At 53.2% G+C, this 19,886-nt stretch overlaps 2 protein-coding genes across 3 annotated transcripts in view; one reads left to right on the forward strand and one right to left on the reverse strand.

Moving 5' to 3' along the window:
- IGHMBP2 (immunoglobulin mu DNA binding protein 2) overlaps positions 1 to 6,408 on the reverse strand; it is a 26,059-nt gene extending 19,651 nt beyond the window's left edge. Inside the window, exons 1-4 of the mRNA XM_007465975.1 lie at positions 6,323 to 6,408; positions 4,438 to 4,607; positions 936 to 1,119; positions 629 to 726 (exon numbers count right to left, since the gene is read on the reverse strand). Of these exons, the coding sequence (XP_007466037.1) occupies positions 629 to 726; positions 936 to 1,119; positions 4,438 to 4,607; positions 6,323 to 6,408 (538 nt within the window). The remainder of the gene's footprint in view (positions 1 to 628; positions 727 to 935; positions 1,120 to 4,437; positions 4,608 to 6,322) is intronic.
- Positions 6,409 to 6,554: 146 nt separating this feature from the next.
- On the forward strand, positions 6,555 to 19,083 carry MRPL21 (mitochondrial ribosomal protein L21). Of its 2 annotated transcripts, XM_007465976.1 has the most exons (8): positions 6,561 to 6,660; positions 8,330 to 8,440; positions 9,960 to 10,017; positions 12,465 to 12,550; positions 13,907 to 14,070; positions 15,785 to 15,837; positions 16,210 to 16,313; positions 18,974 to 19,038. In XM_007465976.1, exons 1-8 carry the CDS (start codon positions 6,561 to 6,563, stop codon positions 19,036 to 19,038), a joined length of 741 nt encoding a protein of 246 aa, XP_007466038.1. The 2 variants fall into 2 exon arrangements, with proteins under 2 accessions (XP_007466039.1, XP_007466038.1); XM_007465977.1 differs by lacking the exon at positions 8,330 to 8,440 and having other exon boundaries at positions 6,555 to 6,660; positions 18,974 to 19,083.
- Positions 19,084 to 19,886: the final 803 nt, after the last annotated feature.

Here is a 19,886-nt window from a genome sequence, read left to right on the forward strand (position 1 = left end):
GGGGGGGGGGGGTATACATGGACACATGCGTGTGTCTGTATGTAAGTCAGACTGTTCTATGTGGAGGCGGAAAAACAACTAGAAGAATACACACGCGTATCAGTGAGGCTCTCACTCTAAGTGGCAGGTTTTCGAGTGATTTCTTTCCCTTGTTTATATGCTTCTTTATTTCCAAACATTCTATGACTAATACACGGCACTCTCACAATTAGAAATAAACTGTCTTCAATTTAAAGGATACTGAGAAAATAATCAAATACACTTAGAACTGAGACTTTTCAAACTATAAAAAAATGCTATCGAGCATGAAGCACGATCAGTCATCCTCTGTTCTCACAGGGCACTGGGCTAGAAGAAATACCCTCGCGTTTCAAAACAGAAATATTCAATATTTAGATAGATTAGAAAGAGCATCATAAAACAAACGAACGAACTACTCCTCTGACGCCGTGCACAGGAAAGAGGCTTAGTTCTAGCAAGTCACACAAAGAAACTTATAAACAGACACTGAGGTAGGTTTCTTCTCACTGTACATCCTCAAACTCTTGCTAAAATGGCCCAGGGTCTCACTGTTCGAGATCCCGTCCGTGGTGATTTCAACCAGGAAAGGAAAACCACAAGCTCTTACGTATGTCACTGGCAGGGCTGGGGTCCGATCCACCGAAGAGGACCTCCGTGAGCGAGGACGCGGGGCCAGAATGGTACTTCTTCAGGGTGATCAGAGTTCTGCCAAAGGAGAAAATGAAAATTAGCGGCTTAGCGAAAACCAGCAATTAACCCAGCGCCCGAGGCTCCACGCAACGCTGCCGCCCGCCGCCCCCCATGAGGGGCACGCGACCGACCCCAGCCTGGATGTGCCTGCCCTCTTCTGCCCAGCAGGAGGGAGGTGCGTTTAAGGAAAACGTCACATGTGACCTCCAGTCACACACACTTACTTTTTCAGTCGCTTATAAGTGATGTCGTTAGCAAGTTTTAACAGCCTGTAGGAATGCTCTCGGTCCAAACTCAACCGGAAATCATGGGACTCGTCAAAGGCCACGGTGACCAATTGCTGGGTGATCCGGGTCAGGATCCCAGTGGCCAGCTGACTGCCTTCCTCATACAGACCCACTATGTCACCTACAGAAGCAAAGACCAGTTACATAAACGCTGAACAAAGTTAAACGTGAATTACTTCGTATAACAAAGTACAGCATATTTCAAACGTTGTATCTGTTACTTTCATCAGAAATGAAGTCAGTAAAAAAAATACTTTTAACTAACATCATATGTGAAAATTTACTGGAGCTCAATGAACTGTTTAAAACAAACATGACAGTCAATAAAATATTTAAAGTGGTCCTCTGTGCCCAGCACTGTTCTGGGTGCTGGTCTGTATTAGGAATAAAACACGGCGCCTGAGCTCCCATCACGGAGGAGAGGAGCAAATACGAAAACCTACCAGGATCAGAGCCAAGGGCTTTAGTTACGATGAAGTGCAGGGGCTCCCCTGGGGGCGCAGTGGTTAAGAACCCGCCTGCCAATGCAGGGGACACGGGTTCGAGCCCTGGTCCGGGAAGATCCCACGTGCCACAGAGCAGCTGAGCCCAGGCGCCACAACTACGGAGCCCGCGAGCCACAACTACTGAAGCCTGCGCACCTAGAGCCCGTGCTCCACAACAAGAGAAGCCACCGCAATGAGAAGCCCGCGCACCGCAAAGAAGAGTAGCTCTCGCTCGCCACAACTAGAGAAAGCCCACGCGCAGCAACGAAGACCCAATGCAGCCAAAAACAAATAAAATAAATGTATTAAAAAAAAAAAAAGATGAAGTGCAGCAGAGGGTGGAGAGGGACGAGGGTGCCATTGCAGAGCGTGTGGGAAGGGCCTCTCTGAGGGGTGACCCGTAAGCAGGGTGGGCCCTGGAAACAGTGGGGGCCACGAGCTCACCTGGGGGAGAACATTCCAGGTGGAAAGGGAACACTGATGAAGGAGGGAGAGGGTGGTTTGTTGCCCACTCAGCTGGGCCTCCCCACTCCTGCGACAGCTGTTTGGTGATTCACCCATCACCAGGCGAGTCTGAGAGGCTTCCCCTGATGCCGGGACGGAGCACACGACCCATACCCGAGCCAATCAGGGCTTCACGTGCCCCCTGGCCAGTGACTGGCTCGGGGATGGACAAGGGACCAAATCAGAGCCCCTGAGATGTGGTGAGACTTTTGGGTGGACAGCTGGAAGGATGCCCTCACCCTTCCCAGCTGGACCAGAAACTGGAGAGGACGTGAGGGCTGAAGCTGCTACCACTTGGTGCCTGAGAAGGAAGCCAACCCAGGAGAGGGTGGAGCCGAGACACAGAGCGGAACTAAGCCCAGGTGACCTCCTCTGAGCCGTGCAGCCACCTTCCAGCTATCACAACCCATGCGTCCCCCTCCTGTTCCAGCCCATCTGGCTCGGGGTTTCTGTCACTTGAACACAGACAGTTCTGACCAAACAAGAATCCACGCTGAGATGCAGCCAGGGCCTCCCACATACTCACACCCCATTTATTCCGAGTCAGAGTACGTGCCACACGTCAACCAAGCATGAGGCGTATTCTTAGTCCTAGCTGTTTTCCTTCTAGGCAATGAGTTTCATCTGCACCTTGAATCTTTTCTGTCTCCCGCCCCAACTTTTAAAGACAAAGAGCAGGTGGCAGCAGTGCCCCTGGGCCCGAGGTCTGGTTCTGTGCACGGGGACCTCCACGAGGCTGAGTGCAGGTGACCCCGTCCCGACTGTGACTTCCCCACCGGCTGCCCTGAGTACGGTCCCACATTGCAGAATTCACACCTCTTAGCTATAGAGCCTTAAAACTGCTCTTCAGGAGACGAAAACCTAACAACCCCACCTACGTTTGATCAGAAGCCGAAGCAACACATCAGGTTTTCAGCTCCGTACTTTTTCACACGAACAGCTGACTTCCTGTTTATCAGCTATTCATCAACCTCTCAGGTCATTCACTCCACAACACTTACTAACTGAACACATACTATTCCTTTGGTTTTCAGAGTTCACAAACACCCGGCACATTCAGTCCCACCCACTTATCCTGATGGCGAGGCCGAAAGCTCAGCTATAATCCCCTTGGTTCTGTTCTTCAGAGGACACGTGACTGACTCTCGGCCACTTAACAGCAAAGTGTAAGATCTGACTCCAAACCAGCAGCTTCCCCTCCTCCTATCTGTCTCCAAACCCAGCCCGTATTCCAACAATTGTGGGGCAAGAGTCTAGAAAATCGAAATATGAAACCAACAAACTCTGTCACCACCAAAACAAGGCAGAGAGAGTTTTCTAGTGGAAGTGCAGTGTTCGGCAGTGTTGCTCTCTCCCAGTTTCCAGGTCTGATCAAAAATAAGCGTCCCAGGGATTTCCCTGGCGATCCAGTGGTTAGGACTCCACGCTTCCACTGCAGGGGGCACAGGTTCGATCCCTGGTCAGGGAACTAAGATCCCACATGCCGTGCGGCGTGGCCAAAGGAAAAAATAAAAATAAATAAAACAAGCATCCCAGGTGTGAGCTTAAGAAGCTTCTTCTAACTGCCCCTCCTTTCCAGCAGAGCTGCCACAAGTTTAGCCAAAGTATCCTTGGCACGAGGAAGGTCGGGGAATACACAACTACACACGTTGAACCATCTGGACCAGGGCTATTCAAGAGACACGTGAGAGTCATGTGTAATTTTACATTTCCTAGTAGCCGTATTAAAAAACCAAAAGAGGGCTTCCCTGGTGGCGCAGTGGTTGAGAGTCCGCCTGCCGATGCAGGGGACATGGGTTTGGGCCCTGGTCTGGGAGGATCCCACATGCCACGGAGCGGCTGGGCCCATGAGCCACAACTGCTGAGCCTGCGTGTCTGGAGCCTGTGCTCCGCAACGGGAGAGGCCACGATGGTGAGAGGCCCGCGCACCGCGATGAAGAGTGGCCCCCACTTGCCACAACTAGAGAAAGCCCTGGCACAGAAACGAAGACCCAACACAGCAAAGATAAATAAATAAAATTAAAATTAAAAATCTTTAAAAAAATAAAATAAAAAAAAATAAAAAAAAAGAAACAGGTAAATTTAATCACATTTTACTTAACCCAATACATGAAAAATATTATCATTTCAAGACATAATCAGCTTTCAAAGAAATTACTCTTGATATTCTAAATTTTTTGTACTAAATCTTCAAAATCTCATGCGTATTCTACACAAGCAGCAATCACTAGCCATATTTCGAGTGTTCAATAACCTCACGTGGCTAGTGGCTGCCAGTCTGGACAGTGCTGATCTAAACTACCAAAAAGTCTCGTGATTGCTGAATTTCTAAGTGAGAGTTTTCCATTACAATGCTTTATTCTCCAACTGGTCGTATGTGACCTGGTCTTTACAACCCACATCTGAAGACAGCAATGCTCAAAGTCCACCTATGTTAAAAATGCACAGACCGGAAATAAAGCTGTTACTGGGAAGCACAGCTGCAGACATGCATCTCCTGGGCTCAAAGGTGACCAGCAACCGTCCGTACAGCCCGGTCCGCTGGCTGGATACCTGCAGCTTCAGCAAGCAGACGCCTCGGCTCTGGAGTTCTTTCAGAGAGACATTTTCCTGCCAGGCCCTGGGAGACACCCAATGTTGAGACTTCAGTGTTTGTATTTTACCAGTTTTTACTTCCAACCGTGCAGGAAGAACAGATGGAGATCTCTGCACAGGCACTAAGGGTGACCAGGGAAACTCCAAACCTGCCCCCTCTCAAACTTGCCCCCCCTATAGCCCCAGCGCGATCTGTGCCCTCCTCCCAGTTTCCCAAGACAGAACCTTCGCTCATCTTCACCTTCTGTCCTACGTCCTGTGTGTCACTGAGTCCCACCAGGCCCCTCCCATTTGTACCCAGAATCCACCCCTGCCTCATCCTCGCCGCCACAGCTTTGGTTCAAGCCCACATCACTGGCCGTCTCTGGACTAAACTGAGCTTCCTAACTTCCTTATCCCTGGGTTCTCCCCAGCCAATCCCAGCAGCAACATCCAACAGATCCCCCTAAGATGAAAATCTATTTACCTCCCTGACCTGCTTAACTGCGCCGAGGCCCATCCTCTGCACAGGAATATAATACAGTCTTCTCCACAAGGCCCTTCCCAATCTGGCCCCCACCTATCTTCCCATGGGTGCTTACTCTGTACTCTGAACCATGCTGAGCACTTGACTTAGAGATCATTGTGTTCCTACCTCGCTGGTGTGCTGTGAGAATGATCTCATTTTACAGATGAGGTAACTAAAGCTGCAAAGTCAGCCAGCCATAAATCATGGAGCTGGGATCCCACTGACGTCGACAGGACTGCAAACGCTCTTAACCATCACGATCAAAAACCTCTAAAACAAATCCCCTCCACTTGGGTAGCACAACGGTTGAGTGCAAACTCTGGGATCAGCCTGCCTGAACTCAAATCCTGGCTCGACCTGTTACCTGGGGCACGTGACTTAACCTCTGTCTCAGCCTCCTTAGACATAAAACGAGAATTACAGTAACCAACTACGCAGAGTTGACGTGAGGTTTAAAGGGGCTGATGTGTGTGGGGTGCTTTTACAGCCCTCAGTGTCATCTCTCAAAGTTTCGGCCCTACGGAAACAAGCCTGGCTTTCTCAGGGCTCCACCCTCGCCTGCAGGGCTGCCCTTCCTCCCCACATCTCTTCCAGGAATATCCTCCCCCGCATCCACCTGAACCCCTATTTTTCTGCAAGCTGTGCTCAGGCACCACCTCCTCCACGAAGCCAGCCTCAACCTAAGGCTCCCCAGGGTCAGCTGTCCACCCTCCTGCTCCCACAGCACTTTGCCTACACACACGGGTCAGCATCTATCACGCTGGAAGGGAACTGTTTCCGCTCCCACCTGCCCCTTCCGCTCAAGCCCAGCCGCCAGGGGACCGTCAGTGACTCTATCTCACTCGGGGCCTGGCACGGAACAGGCGCAAACACTGACAGAGGGGACGATGACGGAAGAGGGCTGAGAACACTTTGGGGATGGAAATGGGGAGAGAAGCAGGACCTACGAGGCAAAGCTCAGAGGGGGACTTCAGGGGGAGAACAGACCCTTCCTAAGGGTCCCCCAAACGGAACGGGCTGTCCCGGGGGGTGAAGAGGCTTCCATCTCTGTGGGAGGCCGAGCCCCTTCACAGCCGCGATCCGGACTCGAGGAGTCAGGAGGGCAAATCCCGACCCCCAGGCTGGTCAGGCCGAGCCCCCAGGAGGGAGGTCCGCCCGAGGTCTGAGCTGGGAGAGTAGGGGGGCCTGGGGGAACCGCCGGACCGACCCCAAGGCCGGGCCGGCGGCCGGACCTGCGCTCCTCGACCTCCGCGTCCCTCTCGAGCTCCAGCAGGTCCAACTGCTTGGTCACAAAGCTCTCCACAGCCGCCGACGCCATGGCCGCAGTCCGGCCCGGGCCCGGAGCAGCCGAGGTCCCGCGCCGCCGAGTTCCGGCTGCCGCGAGGGGCGGTGCTTCCGGCCGGGCCCGGTGCGTCGACGCACCAGGTTCGCACCTCTTCCGCTTCCGGTGTCGGTCTAGGCTGCGGGAAGATGGCTGCGGTTGTGGCGGCCTCGGCCCTGCCGGTCACCTTCGGGCGGCTGGTGTCTGCATGCAGCCGCAGTGTCCTGAGAGCGTCGGGGCCCGGAGAGGGTGAGACCTTGGCCGCGGGGTGAAGGGAGGAAGTGGGGCGCCCCGCCGTCCCGCCACATGTGTGTCTGTGTCCGACCGATGTTAATCGCTTTTTTTGATGCGGTGATTACAACGCGGACTTTAGAGTTGGGGAAACCTAGGTTCAGATCCTGGTTCCTTTAGTTAGTAGCTTAAATACTGATGAAAGCTCCCCAACTTCCATATAGGCTGTATTTAACCGGGGGAACAAACTGAGGCTCAGAGTGGTTAGGTAACTTGCTTACGGTCACACAGCAGGGAAGTGGGAGAGGAACTGAATCAGACAGCTCGGTCCGGCTCCAAGGCCTGTGCTTTAACCATCACCCGCAGGCTGCGAGCCACTCTCTGAGCCTCACCGTCCTCATCTGGAAAATGGTGATGAATGTCCTTGCCTAATGGTAACCAATCCAGCAAAAGCGACAGCTGTATTTTAGGCACTGGGTTGTCATGAGGCTCAAAAAGATTGTTTGTCAGAAACACTATAAACCTCTGTCTGAAACGGTTGGAGTGTGTATCTGTGTGAGGGAATGTTTATGTATGTTTTAGAATTGGGTCTGAATGTGTATTTGATGATAATAAATAATTGTTCCCTTTTTTAGGTGTGATAATGATATTGTGGTTGTGTTTTTGTAAAGAATCTTTATCTTTCGTAGAAATACACTGACAGTTGCTTTAATCACAGAGTTGGGCCAGAGGCACTGTGAATGAATCAAGCTTGGCCAAGAGTTGATAACTGTTGAGTCTGGGGAGAGATACAGGAGGACTCGCTATTCTCTTTACTTTTGTATGCTTGTCATTTTCCATAATAAAACTTGGGTTTAAGCAGGCAGGGAAGTTTTTACAAAAGCAGTGGGACTTACTGCATTCTACCAATATAAAACCACCTCTAGAATGCTGTGTTCAATTCCAGACCCAATGTTTTCAGAGAGAAGCACAGATGAAGTGAACTGAGTAAAGAGAGGGTGACCAAAATGATAAACAGGCAGGACCTTGAAGAGTGAGTGAAGGAAACAGGATGGACAGTGGCACGATCCTTAGGGATCTAAAGGATGATCCTGGGGCACCATTTGTTCCCAGTGGGGTCACTGCTAAGCTAAGACCATAGGCAAGGGAAGCAGATCAGGTGCAGAAACTTTGTGAGCTTTCAACGGTGGGATGGCTCTCAAGAGAGGCCAATCACAAGTTCCCAATCATGGAGTATTCCACAGGGGCTTCATTTGATGGCTTAGCAGAGTAGATGTCATTCATTTATTCGTATATTCACCATTTATTGAGCACCTATTACAAGTCAAACACTGGTCCAGGATAGGGAATACATCAGTTATAAACATAAAACAATAATCCCGGCTTTTATGGAGCTAGCATTCTGACGCAGGGGGAAGGGTTGTGCAGAGAGACAGACAAATTTTGAAGGAGAAGCAAATTACGTAGTATGTTCGAAGCTGTTCAGACTCATGGAGAAAAATAAAGCACGAGTTGGGAAGAAAGGGTTCAATTTTAAATAGGATGGGTGGGGAAGGCCTCTCTACTGAGACGGTATTTGAGTGGAGACCCAAAGGAAATAGGGAATTAGCCTGGGGGCCACGTGGGGTGGGGGAGCGTCCGGGGCAAGAGCAGGCAGGCATAGGCCCTTGAACTTGGCATCTCCCAGGAATAGCCAGGAGGCCAGAATGGCAGGTGTGCAGTGAACAAGGGGAAGCTCGTGAGGCGTGGGCTCAGAGAGACAGATGGAATCGCACTGCCCGCTGCCCTGTCGGCCGCTGTAAGGACTTCGGCTTTCTCTCTGAGTGAAGTGGGGTGCTCTTGTAGTGTTTTGCAAAGTAGTAACGTGATCTGACCTCAGTTTTAATAGGATCCCTCTAGCTGCTGTGCAGAGAAGGGAGGCTAGGGCGAGAGCAGGGTGTTAGTAATAATCCAGGCTTGGGTGATTGAAGTGGTCAGAGCCTGGATCTCTCAAAGAGAGGCAAGGGGATTTGCTGATAGGTTGGCTGAGGGGTGTGAGAGAGAAGGGTCATAAATGACTGAGATTTGGGGCCTGAGCAACTAGAAAGATGGAGTCGCCATTACGTGAGATGGGGAGGGGTGCGGGAGAAGCAGGCATGAGGGGCAGATCAGGAGCCTTTGTTAGGTTCTGAGACGCCTGTTAGACATGCAGGTGACGATGACAAAGAGACAGGTGTTTGTCGTGTCCGACAGACTGCAGGTGTAAACTTGGGAGTCACCAGTGTTTAGGTGACATTTAAATTCATACAGTCACCAGAGGAACGGCTATAGGTAAAGAAGAGGTAAGATCCAATGTCTAAACCACAAGCACACCAAGACGGCAGAGGGGAAGAGAAGCCAGCCCAGAAGACCAAGAATTGGGAACAACCGCTAATGAGTGAGCTTTAAAAGAGTGAATTTTACGGTTTATAAATTATAGCTCAGTTGAAAAAATAAAACGAACAGTAGTTATTGAGAAATCTGTCCTCTGCTTTTTGCACTTAAGCACCAGGCATTTTATTTCTGAGTCCTTCTCAGTAGGCTGTGGGTACCTTTGTCGGTGTATTAGTTATCTACTGCTATGTCCCAGATTACCCCCAAGTCCAGCAGCTTAAGATACCTAACATGTATTATCCATCGCTGACGGTCAGGATCCAGCAGCAGCTTAGCGGGTGCTTCTGGCTCCCAGTCTCTCATTAGATTCAAGTCAGGCTGTCAGCTGGGGCTGCAGAATCTGCTTTCCAGCTCCCTCCCTGGGCTGCTGGCAGGATGCCCCTCCAGGGACGGCCCACAGCACAGCAGCCCTGCAGCAGAGATGAGAGAGGACACCCAGGACAACAGCTGCCCTTTTATAACTTACTCTCAGAAGTGCTGTCCTGTCACTTCTGCCACATGCTGTTGGTCACAGAAACCAGTGCCCTGTCGGGGGACAACACAGGGGTGAGAACACCAGGAGGTGGGCTCATCGGGGCATCCTGGAGGCCGCTCCCACACTGGGGTACCAAACAGGGCCTGAACTTAGTGGGCACTTGTGGTCAAGGAATGGGTTAGCAGGTAGGTGATTTGGTTTTAGGCCCTTTTCAATGGTGTGATAAACACATCCTGATGCTTATGGTAATAACCAGTAACTATAAGTGATGTTCTTTTGGTTTTGTTGGCCTAGATTTTTCTGTAGACATGTCGTGATGTGGTGATTTAAATCGGGTGCCAGTCACAATAGCGGCACTTGCACACTGAGCATCGTAAAGGGCAGTTTGCGTTTCGTATTAGTAACTACGCGTGTTTCTTTATTCCCTTAGCTTCCCTGTGGTCTGCTTCTCGAAGGTTCAGTTCGCAGAGCGCTTCATTTCCACAAGGGTAATATCAAAATGTGGGTTTTGGTGACTCTTCCTTTCCTTTCTAAAGTCAAAACTTCAAACATTTGGGTTTTCAAGAATATTTAGTTTTCTTTTAACTTTTTTGACAGTATTTTTCTCAGACCCTTGACATATAGAAATACAGACAGAATCTCAAGCACCCAAAGACAAAGGTATTCTGGGCCTTGAACAGCTGTGTCTTTCTAGGCAAAAGCTTTTAACTCCTAATTGGGGATTTATTTCCAACTGGGAAGGTCGAATCACAGGATGGTTGTGTCAGAATCTCTAGGAGGACCTTACGTAATTTGAAAGAGCGTGTTCAGTGTTAAAGAAAAAACATAAAATTAATATAAACTACAGAAGGTAAATTTGACAAAATCATACTCAGGTAGGAATACACAGGGTCCCGTCCCTGCCCCGCCCTGTCAGCCCGGGTCCCTGAGCAGGGTCACGCACTCTGAGCTTCGTTCCTCTTCGGCAAAATGGAAGCAATATTAGTCTCCATCTCAGTGGGTTTTCATGAGAGTCGAGTGAATTTCTGCATTTAAAGAGCTTAGAAGGGAGCTCCCCTGCCGGCACAGTGGTTAAGAATCCGCCTGCCAATGCAGGGGACACGGGTTCAATCCCTGGTCCAGGAAGATCCCACATGCCGCGGAGCAACTAAGCTCATGCGCCACAACTGCTGAGCCTGTGCTCTAGAGCCTGCGAGCCACAACTACTGAAGCCCACGTGCCTAAAGCCCGCGCACCACAACGAAGAGTAGCCCCACTCACCGCAACTAGAGAAAGCCCGCGCGCAGCAACGAAGACCCAATGCAGCCAAAAATAAAATAAATTTTTTAACAAAAAAGAGCTTAGAAGGACTTGTGGTTGCCATGGGGAAGGGATGGATTGGGAATTTGCGATTAACAGATACAAAGTATTATACATAGAATGGATAAACGACAGGATCCTACTATAGAGCATAGGGAACTATATTCAATCTCCTGAGATAAACCATGACAGAAAAGAATATAAAAAAAGAATGTCTGTACGTGTGTAACTGTATCGCTTTGCTGTACAGCAGAGATTAACGTTGTAAATCAACTATAGTTCAGTACAAAAACTAGAAAAAAAAAGCTTAGAAGACCGCCTGGCACGTAGTAAGCTCTCAGTGCAGCTGCCTGCGCTCCCGCAGCGGAGATTCTCAGCAGGGGGGACGCAGGGCCTGGTGTTTCCCTAAAGGAGCAGTCGGCACCCTGGGTGAGGGTGGAGGCAGAAACCCTCAGGGGCGCTTTCGTGAACTCGGCTGACTTCTCCTGTGACCACCGTGAGTGGCCACTGCTGCCCCCAGTCCCTTTCCAGGTTTGTCCCTCGGTCCTCGGCTGGCTGCTGCCGGGCCGCCCGGGGCTGCTCAGACACGATGCGCGACGGGGGTGCACAGCTTCATTTGGGGGCCAGTTGACTCCAGCAGGGAGGGCGTTCGCTCACTTCACAGGTCTATTCAGCACCTTCTGTGACAGTGACGGGGGCCCTGGGCCCTGCGCTGGAAGCGGCAGGGTCCCCAGTTTTCTGGGGTCTTCTGGCTGGTCTAAGAGTTAAATTGACATGAGACATGTTAACAGGAGAAAAATCAAACCCAAGTTTAGTAACCTGTACCTACAGGAGAGACCCAGGAGAACTGAGCCACTCGCGCAAATGGCCAAAGCCCTCACCTTAAGTAGCACCTTCAGCTAAAGACAAAAGATGATGTTGAGGGTAGGGGTTTGAGACTTCAAAGGGGACGAAGGCAATTCACATGGAGGTGGAAAAGCAGATGTTTGGTGAATAAATGTTTGCTGGGCAGAGACAGTGGGACAGGAGTGGCCTCGGATATCTGGGCCCCCATGTTCCTCACAGCCGACTGGTGATGCTGTGTCCCAGGACAGGCCCTCCGTCTCGAGTCTTTCAGGAAGCTGTGCGCAGACCCAGGCCTGCCTGCCTCCTGCCAAAGTTTCTTCCTGCGTCTTTTGGGCCTTGATTGTTTTCGGCTTGAAGTAATCTGCATGCCTAAGAGACATTTGGAGGCAGGCATGTTTTGCTGTCCTACAACTGTGGGGGCAGCTGTCCCGCCAGCCACACAAGCATCAGAGACATGCTGGATGCTTGCCCTTCCTAGTGTGCTGAGCGCAGTCATTTCTCACACATCTTTTTTTTTTTTTTTTTTTTTTTTTTGCGGTACACGGGCCTCTCACTGTTGTGGCCTCTCCCATCGCGGAGCATAGGCTCCGGATGCGCAGACTCAGCGGCCATGGCTCACGGGCCCAGCCGCTCCGCAGCACGTGGGATCTTCCCGGACCGGGGCACGAACCCGTGTCCCCTACATCGGCAGGCGGACTCTCAACCACTGCGCCACCAGGGAAGCCCTCTCACACATCTTGAACCGTCTTTTCACGTGTGTGTGACCCACGTCTATAAAATATTTTTACAGATACGTTCCTAAAACGTCACTGAGTTCACCACCTTGGCCAGAAGTTGTTGTGCCAGACCCCGTCGAGGAGGCCAGACACCACGCAGGTAAGAAAGGCAGAAGTTAGGGGGTGGCGCCCTTGCTTCCACCACAGAGGGGGCCTCCTGGCCACAGAACAAGGACTTCACGTTTCCAGGTGCCCGAGACACGGCGCAGTGTGAAAGCTCAGGTTCGCTCAACACCAGAGTTCAAAACCCTCATTCGTTGAGCCAATCCTCCTAGGGCACCAAGGCACCAGCGGAGTTGCAGGCAGGTAATGCGGGTGACACAAGGGCCAGGGCCCAGCTCTGTCTCCCGCTGTTGGTAGAAACGGGAGTTCAGGGAAGAACAATGTGCCCGGTCATCGGTGGAAGCCGGCCCCAGCCCAGGTGTTCGAGAGGCCATCAGGGTGTCGGGAGGCATGTCACACAGGATGCGTGTCGCCAGGAGGGCAATGTGGCCACCACGCCCAGCACTGGGATGAGTGCAAGATCCTCAGTTTCCAAAAGCTGGAAGTCCATAGTAATGCGTGGAATCTTCCAGTTTTTTTTTTTTTTTTTTTTTTTTTTTTTTTTTTTCCTTGCGTTATGCGGGCCTCTCACTGTCGTGGCCTCTCCCATTTGCGGAGCACAGGCTCCGGACGCGCAGGCCCAGCGGCCATGGCTCACGGGCCCAGCCGCTCCGCGACATGCGGGATCCTCCCGAAACAGGGCACGAACCCGCGTCCCCCGCATCGGCAGGCGGACTCTCAAGCACTGCGCCACCAGGGAAGCCCCGGAATCTTCCAGTTTTTAAATACTATTTCGGATGCTGTGCCCGAAAAGTACAACTGCAAGTGAGGTTCCGCCCTCTTGGCCAGGTGCAGCCGAGGGCTTGACTCGGTTTCCAGGGCAGACACCGTGCCCTGCGCCCAGCCCCAGGCGAGGCCGGGAGGGTCGGGGCAGGAGAGAAGGGCCGGGCCTAAGGCGAGGTGGTGACCATGGGAGCAGGGACTGGGTGTGGGCGGACGCGAGCAGGTAGCATCCAGCGCCATGAGGGTATAATTCTAGGTTTTCCTTGTTTGCAAAAAGGCCGCTGGCTCGTTAATAACGACTGGGAATGAAACCAGGTGAGGGTTTCTCCACCGCAGGGTCAGAGAAACCAAGCCAGGCGCGCCGAGCGCTCAGGCGGGAGGATGGCAGGGGAATGGGGGCTTCTGTGCCGTCAGGGCACGATCGTCTGTAAGAGCCCCGTGTGCCCCATGCGCCCCAGTGCCAGCTCCTGGGAGCAGCGGCTCACCCTGGCCTGCGGGGGGGAGAGCGCGGAGGAGCTGCTCGCATGCACCCTGCCGCCGCTCCAGGGGTGCTCAGGGTCGCGGCTGCGGCGGGGCAGCGGGCACCCGGGTGAGGGCGTAGCTGTGGGCCTGACTGTCCCTCCCCCCACAGAGGTCGTGGGGAAGGTGAACGGGCTGATCGCCCGGGGCCGCTACGGCAGGCTCTTCGCAGTGGTGCACTTTGCCAGCCACCAGTGGAAGGTGACCTCTGAAGACCTGATTTTAATTGAAAACAAGTTAGACGTTGCGTGTGGAGAGAGGATCCGGCTGGAGAAGGTGAGACTGTGGGTCAGCTCTGGGGACGCGGCAGGCTGGCCGGTGGGCACGGTGGGGTCGGGGGGTTGTGGGCAGAGCTGCTCCCCGAGGGCGGCCCGACTCGGTAGGGCCCCTCCTTACAGGGAGCCGATCAGCATGTTTCTCTAAGGGGACGCGTGTGTCTGTCTCACGTCAGACAGAGAAGGGTTTGTCTCACGTCTCCTTAGTGTATTCTTAGAGGAAAATACCTGATCACAGGTACAGTGAAAATCCCAGTTAGGGATGTAAAGAGTTCTCAGGACCGGATTTATGAAGAGAAAATGTTCCGTTTCAGCTCGAACGCTCCCCTGACGTTAGACATGACAGCTGCTGCTGTGCTGAACAGCGAGCACGGTTTAGAGGCACCCCGCAGGGCGCTGGTCATCTTCTGACCCTCCTGAACTGCCGCGTGGTGTGTCCTGCATGTTTAGCCAAGTGCCTCTGCCCTCCGCTTGTGATTCTGTTTGCTGTGTTCGGGGGCCTATTTGGTTTTTGCCTATTCTACTTCTGTTCATAAAACTGTAGATAAAATAAGAGATTTCTGTACCAGATCATTTTTTTAGGACAGGGTTAACTGTTGGTGTGATGTGATATAACATATGGTTTTCTTTATAATTTAAAACTTCTCCTTCCTTTGTGATTGTAGATTCTTTGCATATTTATACCCAGGGGAGCATTAAACTTTCCTTTCTCAGATGGTCTTCCCGCAGCCTGTGATCCAAGCAGGACCACAGCTCGGGCTGAACCAGGGTGCTGTGTGGACGCCAGCAGCCAGCACAGCCCCTTCTCCTTGGTGACCCCCGTGGTTCTGTCATGAGCTCACGAACAAGAGTACTTTTGACCTTTTACATCTAAACTAAGAGACTTCTGGAGTGTGTGTGTTAGGATCTCTAAAAAGACAGTATTTTGAAACATTTCACATTAACAAAAACATAGGAAGCTCCACCTAATGCAGGTGGTTTTTCATAACGTAGGAAACCCAGCAATAGAGAACATGTCGGGCTAAGAGTGAGTCAAGCAAGATTTCATTATTTGTCATCACCTAACACACATAGCCCATTGATGTTATTATAAAATAGGCTTTGTCCTTAGACATTTAAGCTTAATGCAATCGAGTTTTTTTCTCATCAGGAGAATTTCAGACAGTCTCCCAATGTCTAATGAGAACCCCACTGCACTTGGGTCTCAGAACTGTCTTCATCTGAGGCCACACTTAGCGTCACAGTTTCCATCCAGTGAGAGAGGCTGCCTGGCCATGCAGGGTTTTGCAGTCATTAAACGAATACCTTGAACCTCGATCTTGGCAGTCAGCAGGACTGTGAACCGCATAAAAGACACCACGGCCTGGTTTGTGCACTTTTCCCCGTATGTGTTTATACTTCAATAAAAAGTTATTTCTTAAAAGCCGCTGTTGCCATAGGAGGTTACCCGCTCACCCGGATGACTGAGTTCCACATGTCGGGGTTTGACAGCGCGGGCATGTCCACAGGCAGCCGGGCGCCCCTGCACACACAGGCACGCCGCCACCTGGCGCCCCCTCTGTCCCAGGTTGAGGGAGTCGCTGGTTAGATAGCAGAGGAAGCCCACGTTTTGGTTTCGGGGAACCGACACCTTGCTTCCTTTCCAGTGTGCTCGGGTCACTGCCTGTTCTAGGGGCTTTGTGTTATTTGCTGGTAACACGCCTGTTTGATTCCAGGTCCTGCTGGTTGGGGCCGACGACTTCACGCTGCTCGGCAGACCCCTCCTCGGGTAACGTGCTCTCACATGCCGGCGGGGAGGCTGGGCAGAGGGGCTCCTGTCACACCCGCTGCAACCACCAAGCTCAACACGCTTACACGTCTCACCGTGGGTGTGTAGTGTCCCGCGTACAGAGAATCCAGAACAAATCGTTGGCCTGTTACTCATTCATTGCAGTTTGACCCTTTTAAGATTTGCTGTGGGACGACACTGTTCTTTGTTGTGCTTCTTGGTAGTTTTCACAGTGCCTGCAGGGAGGGCATCTGACGTCGATAACCGGCCGCAAAGGAGGTTAAACTTTATTTCGATGTTCTCACGTAAAGCACTAGTAAAACTGAAAAGTAATCAGGAAGCTACATTGCTGTTTGTTTTCCTCTCTTCCAGAAAGGATCTTGTTCAGGTAGAAGCCACAGTCATTGAAAAGACAGAATCGTGGCCGAAAATCAATATGAGATTCAAGAAAAGGAAAAACTACAAAAGGAAAAGAAGTAAGTTGGAGAAAGCGTGGCTGCTGCGTTCCCGTCCTCAGGGTGTTGCCCCGCGTCCTGCGCTGGGCCAGGTTGGACGGGTCCTGCCCTCTGCTGGGCGCTCTTGGGGGTACAGCAGCCCAGAGACCAGTGAGAGCTCTGCCCGCGTCCTGGCTGTGCCAGGGAGGGGCAGGTAGCAGTCCTTAACCACGCCAGGGCTTGTGGAGGGCGCGGCCCTGGCAGCTGGGTTCCTGCCAGACAGCCCAGAAGCAGGTCACGTGTCCACCACGGGGAATGGACGAGCAAACGGAGATTCCCTCAGTGGGATGTTGTCCAGTGCAGTGGACGGCCCACCTCCACACGGCAGGGACGATCTTAGACTATGTGAGGGTGAGCCCGAGTCGTGAAGCCCAGAGGGGGGCAGAGCTCAGCCTCGTGCTGCTGGGCACACGCTCGCACCTGCACGCATTATGCACACGCATAACGATGGCACATATTTAAAGGAAGAATGGTATGCGCAGAATCACAGGTGTGGCTGCCTCTGGAGGGGCGGGGGGCGGGGAAGGAAGGAGTCACAGATGCAGAGGGATCGTGTGTCCAGTGTTCCAGTTCCCGTGGGCGCCCCGTCAGACTTCATCTTACCGTAATGCTTCGGGCGTTCGTTCATGTTTGTTCCGTGAAGCAAAGACAGGTGGGGACAGCATCCTCAGAAGGTGGTTAAAGAGAAGAGGTGGTGGCTGGAAGGGTGTGAGGTCAAGACTGGGCTGGGAGGCAGAGGTGGGGCTGGTTTGTTTGAAGGAGTGAAAGAGGCTTTGGGGGAGGAGGGAGGCCCATCTGGAGCCTGAAGGAAGGCAGTCCTGGGAGAGAAGGTCTGGAGAGGCTTCCCTGGGGAGATGGCAGGCGGGGTGGCCCCTGGAGGGCCAGGGCATCCGGATGCTGGTGGGATGGAGCGGGCAGGGTGGGCTCGAGCACAGGGGCTGAGAGACCAGGGATGGGAGGCCTCTCTGTCCTGTCCAGGCGGCATGTGGTGCCGCAGCATGTGGTGCCCCTGGTCCAAAGGGCCGGTAACAACAGGCGTCATCAAGGTGGGTCTGCTGGGAGGGGGAGGGAATGGAGGCGGGAAGGGGTGAGGCCAGAGTTCGGAGAGGTGAAGAAACAGCGCCCCTGTGTGGACTTTGCTGCGGGTTCTGGCAGGTGCAACGCGTGGGTGGACAGAACCTCAGCCAGGAAGGGAGGAAGCGGGGGCGGGAAGGGCTGGCACCTGAGGGGGGTACGTCACAGCAGGGGCCTCCCCCAGGGGCGCAGGCAGGGCCTGCTGAGCTGGAGTGGAGAGGCCGCCGCATCCAGCAGCCTTGTGGTGACTTGTGGGAGTTGGCGGCTCAGCGTAGGGACAGGAGGGGAGTCTGTGCCCTGAGTGGGGGCAGGAGACCCCGCTCTCCCTGCCTGGCCTCACGGAGCAGGGCCGGGACGAGGGTTCACGGAGGGATCCCCCTCAGCCCTCACCCAGCCATTGCTGCCCACTTTCCATGGCCTGGGCTGTGTCTCCCCCGTCTCCCTGACCCCACACGACCTTTTGTTCCCAACCAGAGCCCCCTGCCATTGCCCAGTAAACTCACAAGCGGGAACAGAACTGTCCCTGCAGGGGCCTCCACTGGAGGTCACAGTCCCTTGGGGCGGGACCCACAGGCTGCAGCATCTTGTGTCAGGAAGTGTACAGTTGGCCCCCTGTATCCCCGTCCCACACTCGCAGAGTCAACCAGCCACAGACTGAACATTTGCAGGAGGGACTTCCCTGGCGGTCCAGTGGTTGACTCCGCGCTTGCAATGCAGGGGGCGCAGGTTTGATCCCTGGCCAGGGAACTAAGATCCCACATGCCACAACTAAGAGCCCGTGTGCCGCAGGGCCAGAAAAAGGAAAATTTGCCGGAAAAAAAAATTCCATAGAGTTCCAAAAAGCAAAACTTGAATTTGCTTCACCAAGCACTTACATAGGATCTATATTATACATTGTATTTACACCTGTTCATGTGGTGTTTACAGTGTTTTAGGCCTCACGTGTGACCTAGAGATGGTTTAGAGTATACGGGAGGGTGTGTACAGGTTACATGCAGACACTAGACCATCTTATTCAGGGGCTTGAGCATCCTTGGATGCCGGTGTCCTCGGGGGTCCTGGAGCCCATCCCCTGCAGATAACGAGGGACGATGTGTGTCTCTCACAATCCTCGGTTACAAACGGTGAAACGTACCAGAGACGGTAGCCTCAGCTTTACTAGAGTTGGGTCAGTAGGGAGCCTCTCCTGTACCGTCCGCCACCTCCAGTAGGCTCAGCGTAGCCAGAAGGGGTGCCCCCACCCATGCAGGGCAGGGGTCTCTGGGCACGTGGGGGAGGCCAGGCTGGGGGCCCGCAGCAAGGGCGCCCCTGGCCTCCAGGCCCTGGGGTGTCGCAGCCCCTGTGGGGTCTGACAGGGCTCACGGAGCGAGTGGTAAGGCAGGTGGTCAGTGATGACCAAAAACCACGGCCTGTGGGACATCACTGGGTGTCCAGTGCTGCCCGGCTGCGGGGCGGTGCTGGTGCAAGGCAGACCCTCGAGGAAAGAGCGGGCGGCGGCTGGGTCTCACGGTAGCTGGTTGACGGCATCCGGATCTGTGTTCATGCCCAGGCCCTGCTCTGTCTTGCAGTTATCGTGAGTCCTCAGACCGTCCTCCGGATAAACACCATCAAGATTGCTCCATGTCTGTGCTGATCATCCAGCTAATGTTTCTAGAAATATACAAATAAATCCATTTTCCGAGGAGACTGGGTTTCTGTGTTCTGGTGTAGGTAGCTCTGCGTTAAAGGCTCCGTCCTGTCGTGGATTGTTTGAGGCTGAGCACCCTGACTGGGAGCTTATCCTTAGTAAGGAATAGTCTCCCTTGGCTGGAGAAACGAGGAATTCAGGAAGAATTACAGGTGTGGCCCTCCCAGGGCTGGTGCCGGGATGCTCGTGTAAGACACAGACTGATATTACTGGCTGCCCTCCACCAGGCACCGCAGGTGCGTGACGTGGGGGACACAGCTGGGGCCCAGGAGCTGACGCCAGGAGAGACACGATCTGGGTTCCACTCCTTCCTGGGCAAGATGTGCAAAAACATGAGCAAATTCCCATCCCTTGGGTAATCCAACTACCTGTTTCTAGTGATTTGCTTTTCTCAGAAGCTGCGATGCAAACCAGGCATCTGGGTGCAGAGTCCCTGCCCTTGTCCTTCTGCTCCACTGGGTCCAGCAGGGAAGGGGCGGCACTCTGTCCAAGGCCGGGGCACGGCGCTGGGGCTGCAGAGCTGGGGCAGCGCAGCACGTGCTGGGAACTGGATGTGAAGTGACAGAGCAGAGGGGCCGGAGCAGTTCTGAACCTGACCCTGAAGGCAGCCTCCTGTCCCAGAAGGGTTGGGGGCTGCTGTCTGGGGCGGGTCAGGCCGGCAGCTGACCCCTGTGACAAGGGAGGGATCCCAGACCAGATTGGCCAGGGCTGGAGGGCAAATGGAAGGACGTGGAGGTGGGGGTCGAGGGTAGGGAGCGGGGGGCTCCCAGGCGTCTGGTTCTGTGTCCTTACAG

Source organism: Lipotes vexillifer, unplaced genomic scaffold, assembly GCF_000442215.2.
Source record: "Lipotes vexillifer unplaced genomic scaffold, Lipotes_vexillifer_v1.1 scaffold1094, whole genome shotgun sequence".
Lineage (NCBI taxonomy): Eukaryota > Metazoa > Chordata > Mammalia > Artiodactyla > Lipotidae > Lipotes > Lipotes vexillifer.

Excerpts from the sequence above, each read along its gene's own strand:
- MRPL21 (XM_007465976.1), top strand. The coding sequence starts at position 6,561 with ATGGCTGCGGTTGTGGCGGCCTCGGCCCTGCCGGTCACCTTCGGGCGG. Across the intron at positions 15,838-16,209 it reads CTCGGCAGACCCCTCCTCGG|AAAGGATCTTGTTCAGGTAG; the intron begins GTAACGTGCTCT and ends CCTCTCTTCCAG. Across the intron at positions 16,314-18,973 it reads AAACTACAAAAGGAAAAGAA|TTATCGTGAGTCCTCAGACC; the intron begins GTAAGTTGGAGA and ends TCTGTCTTGCAG.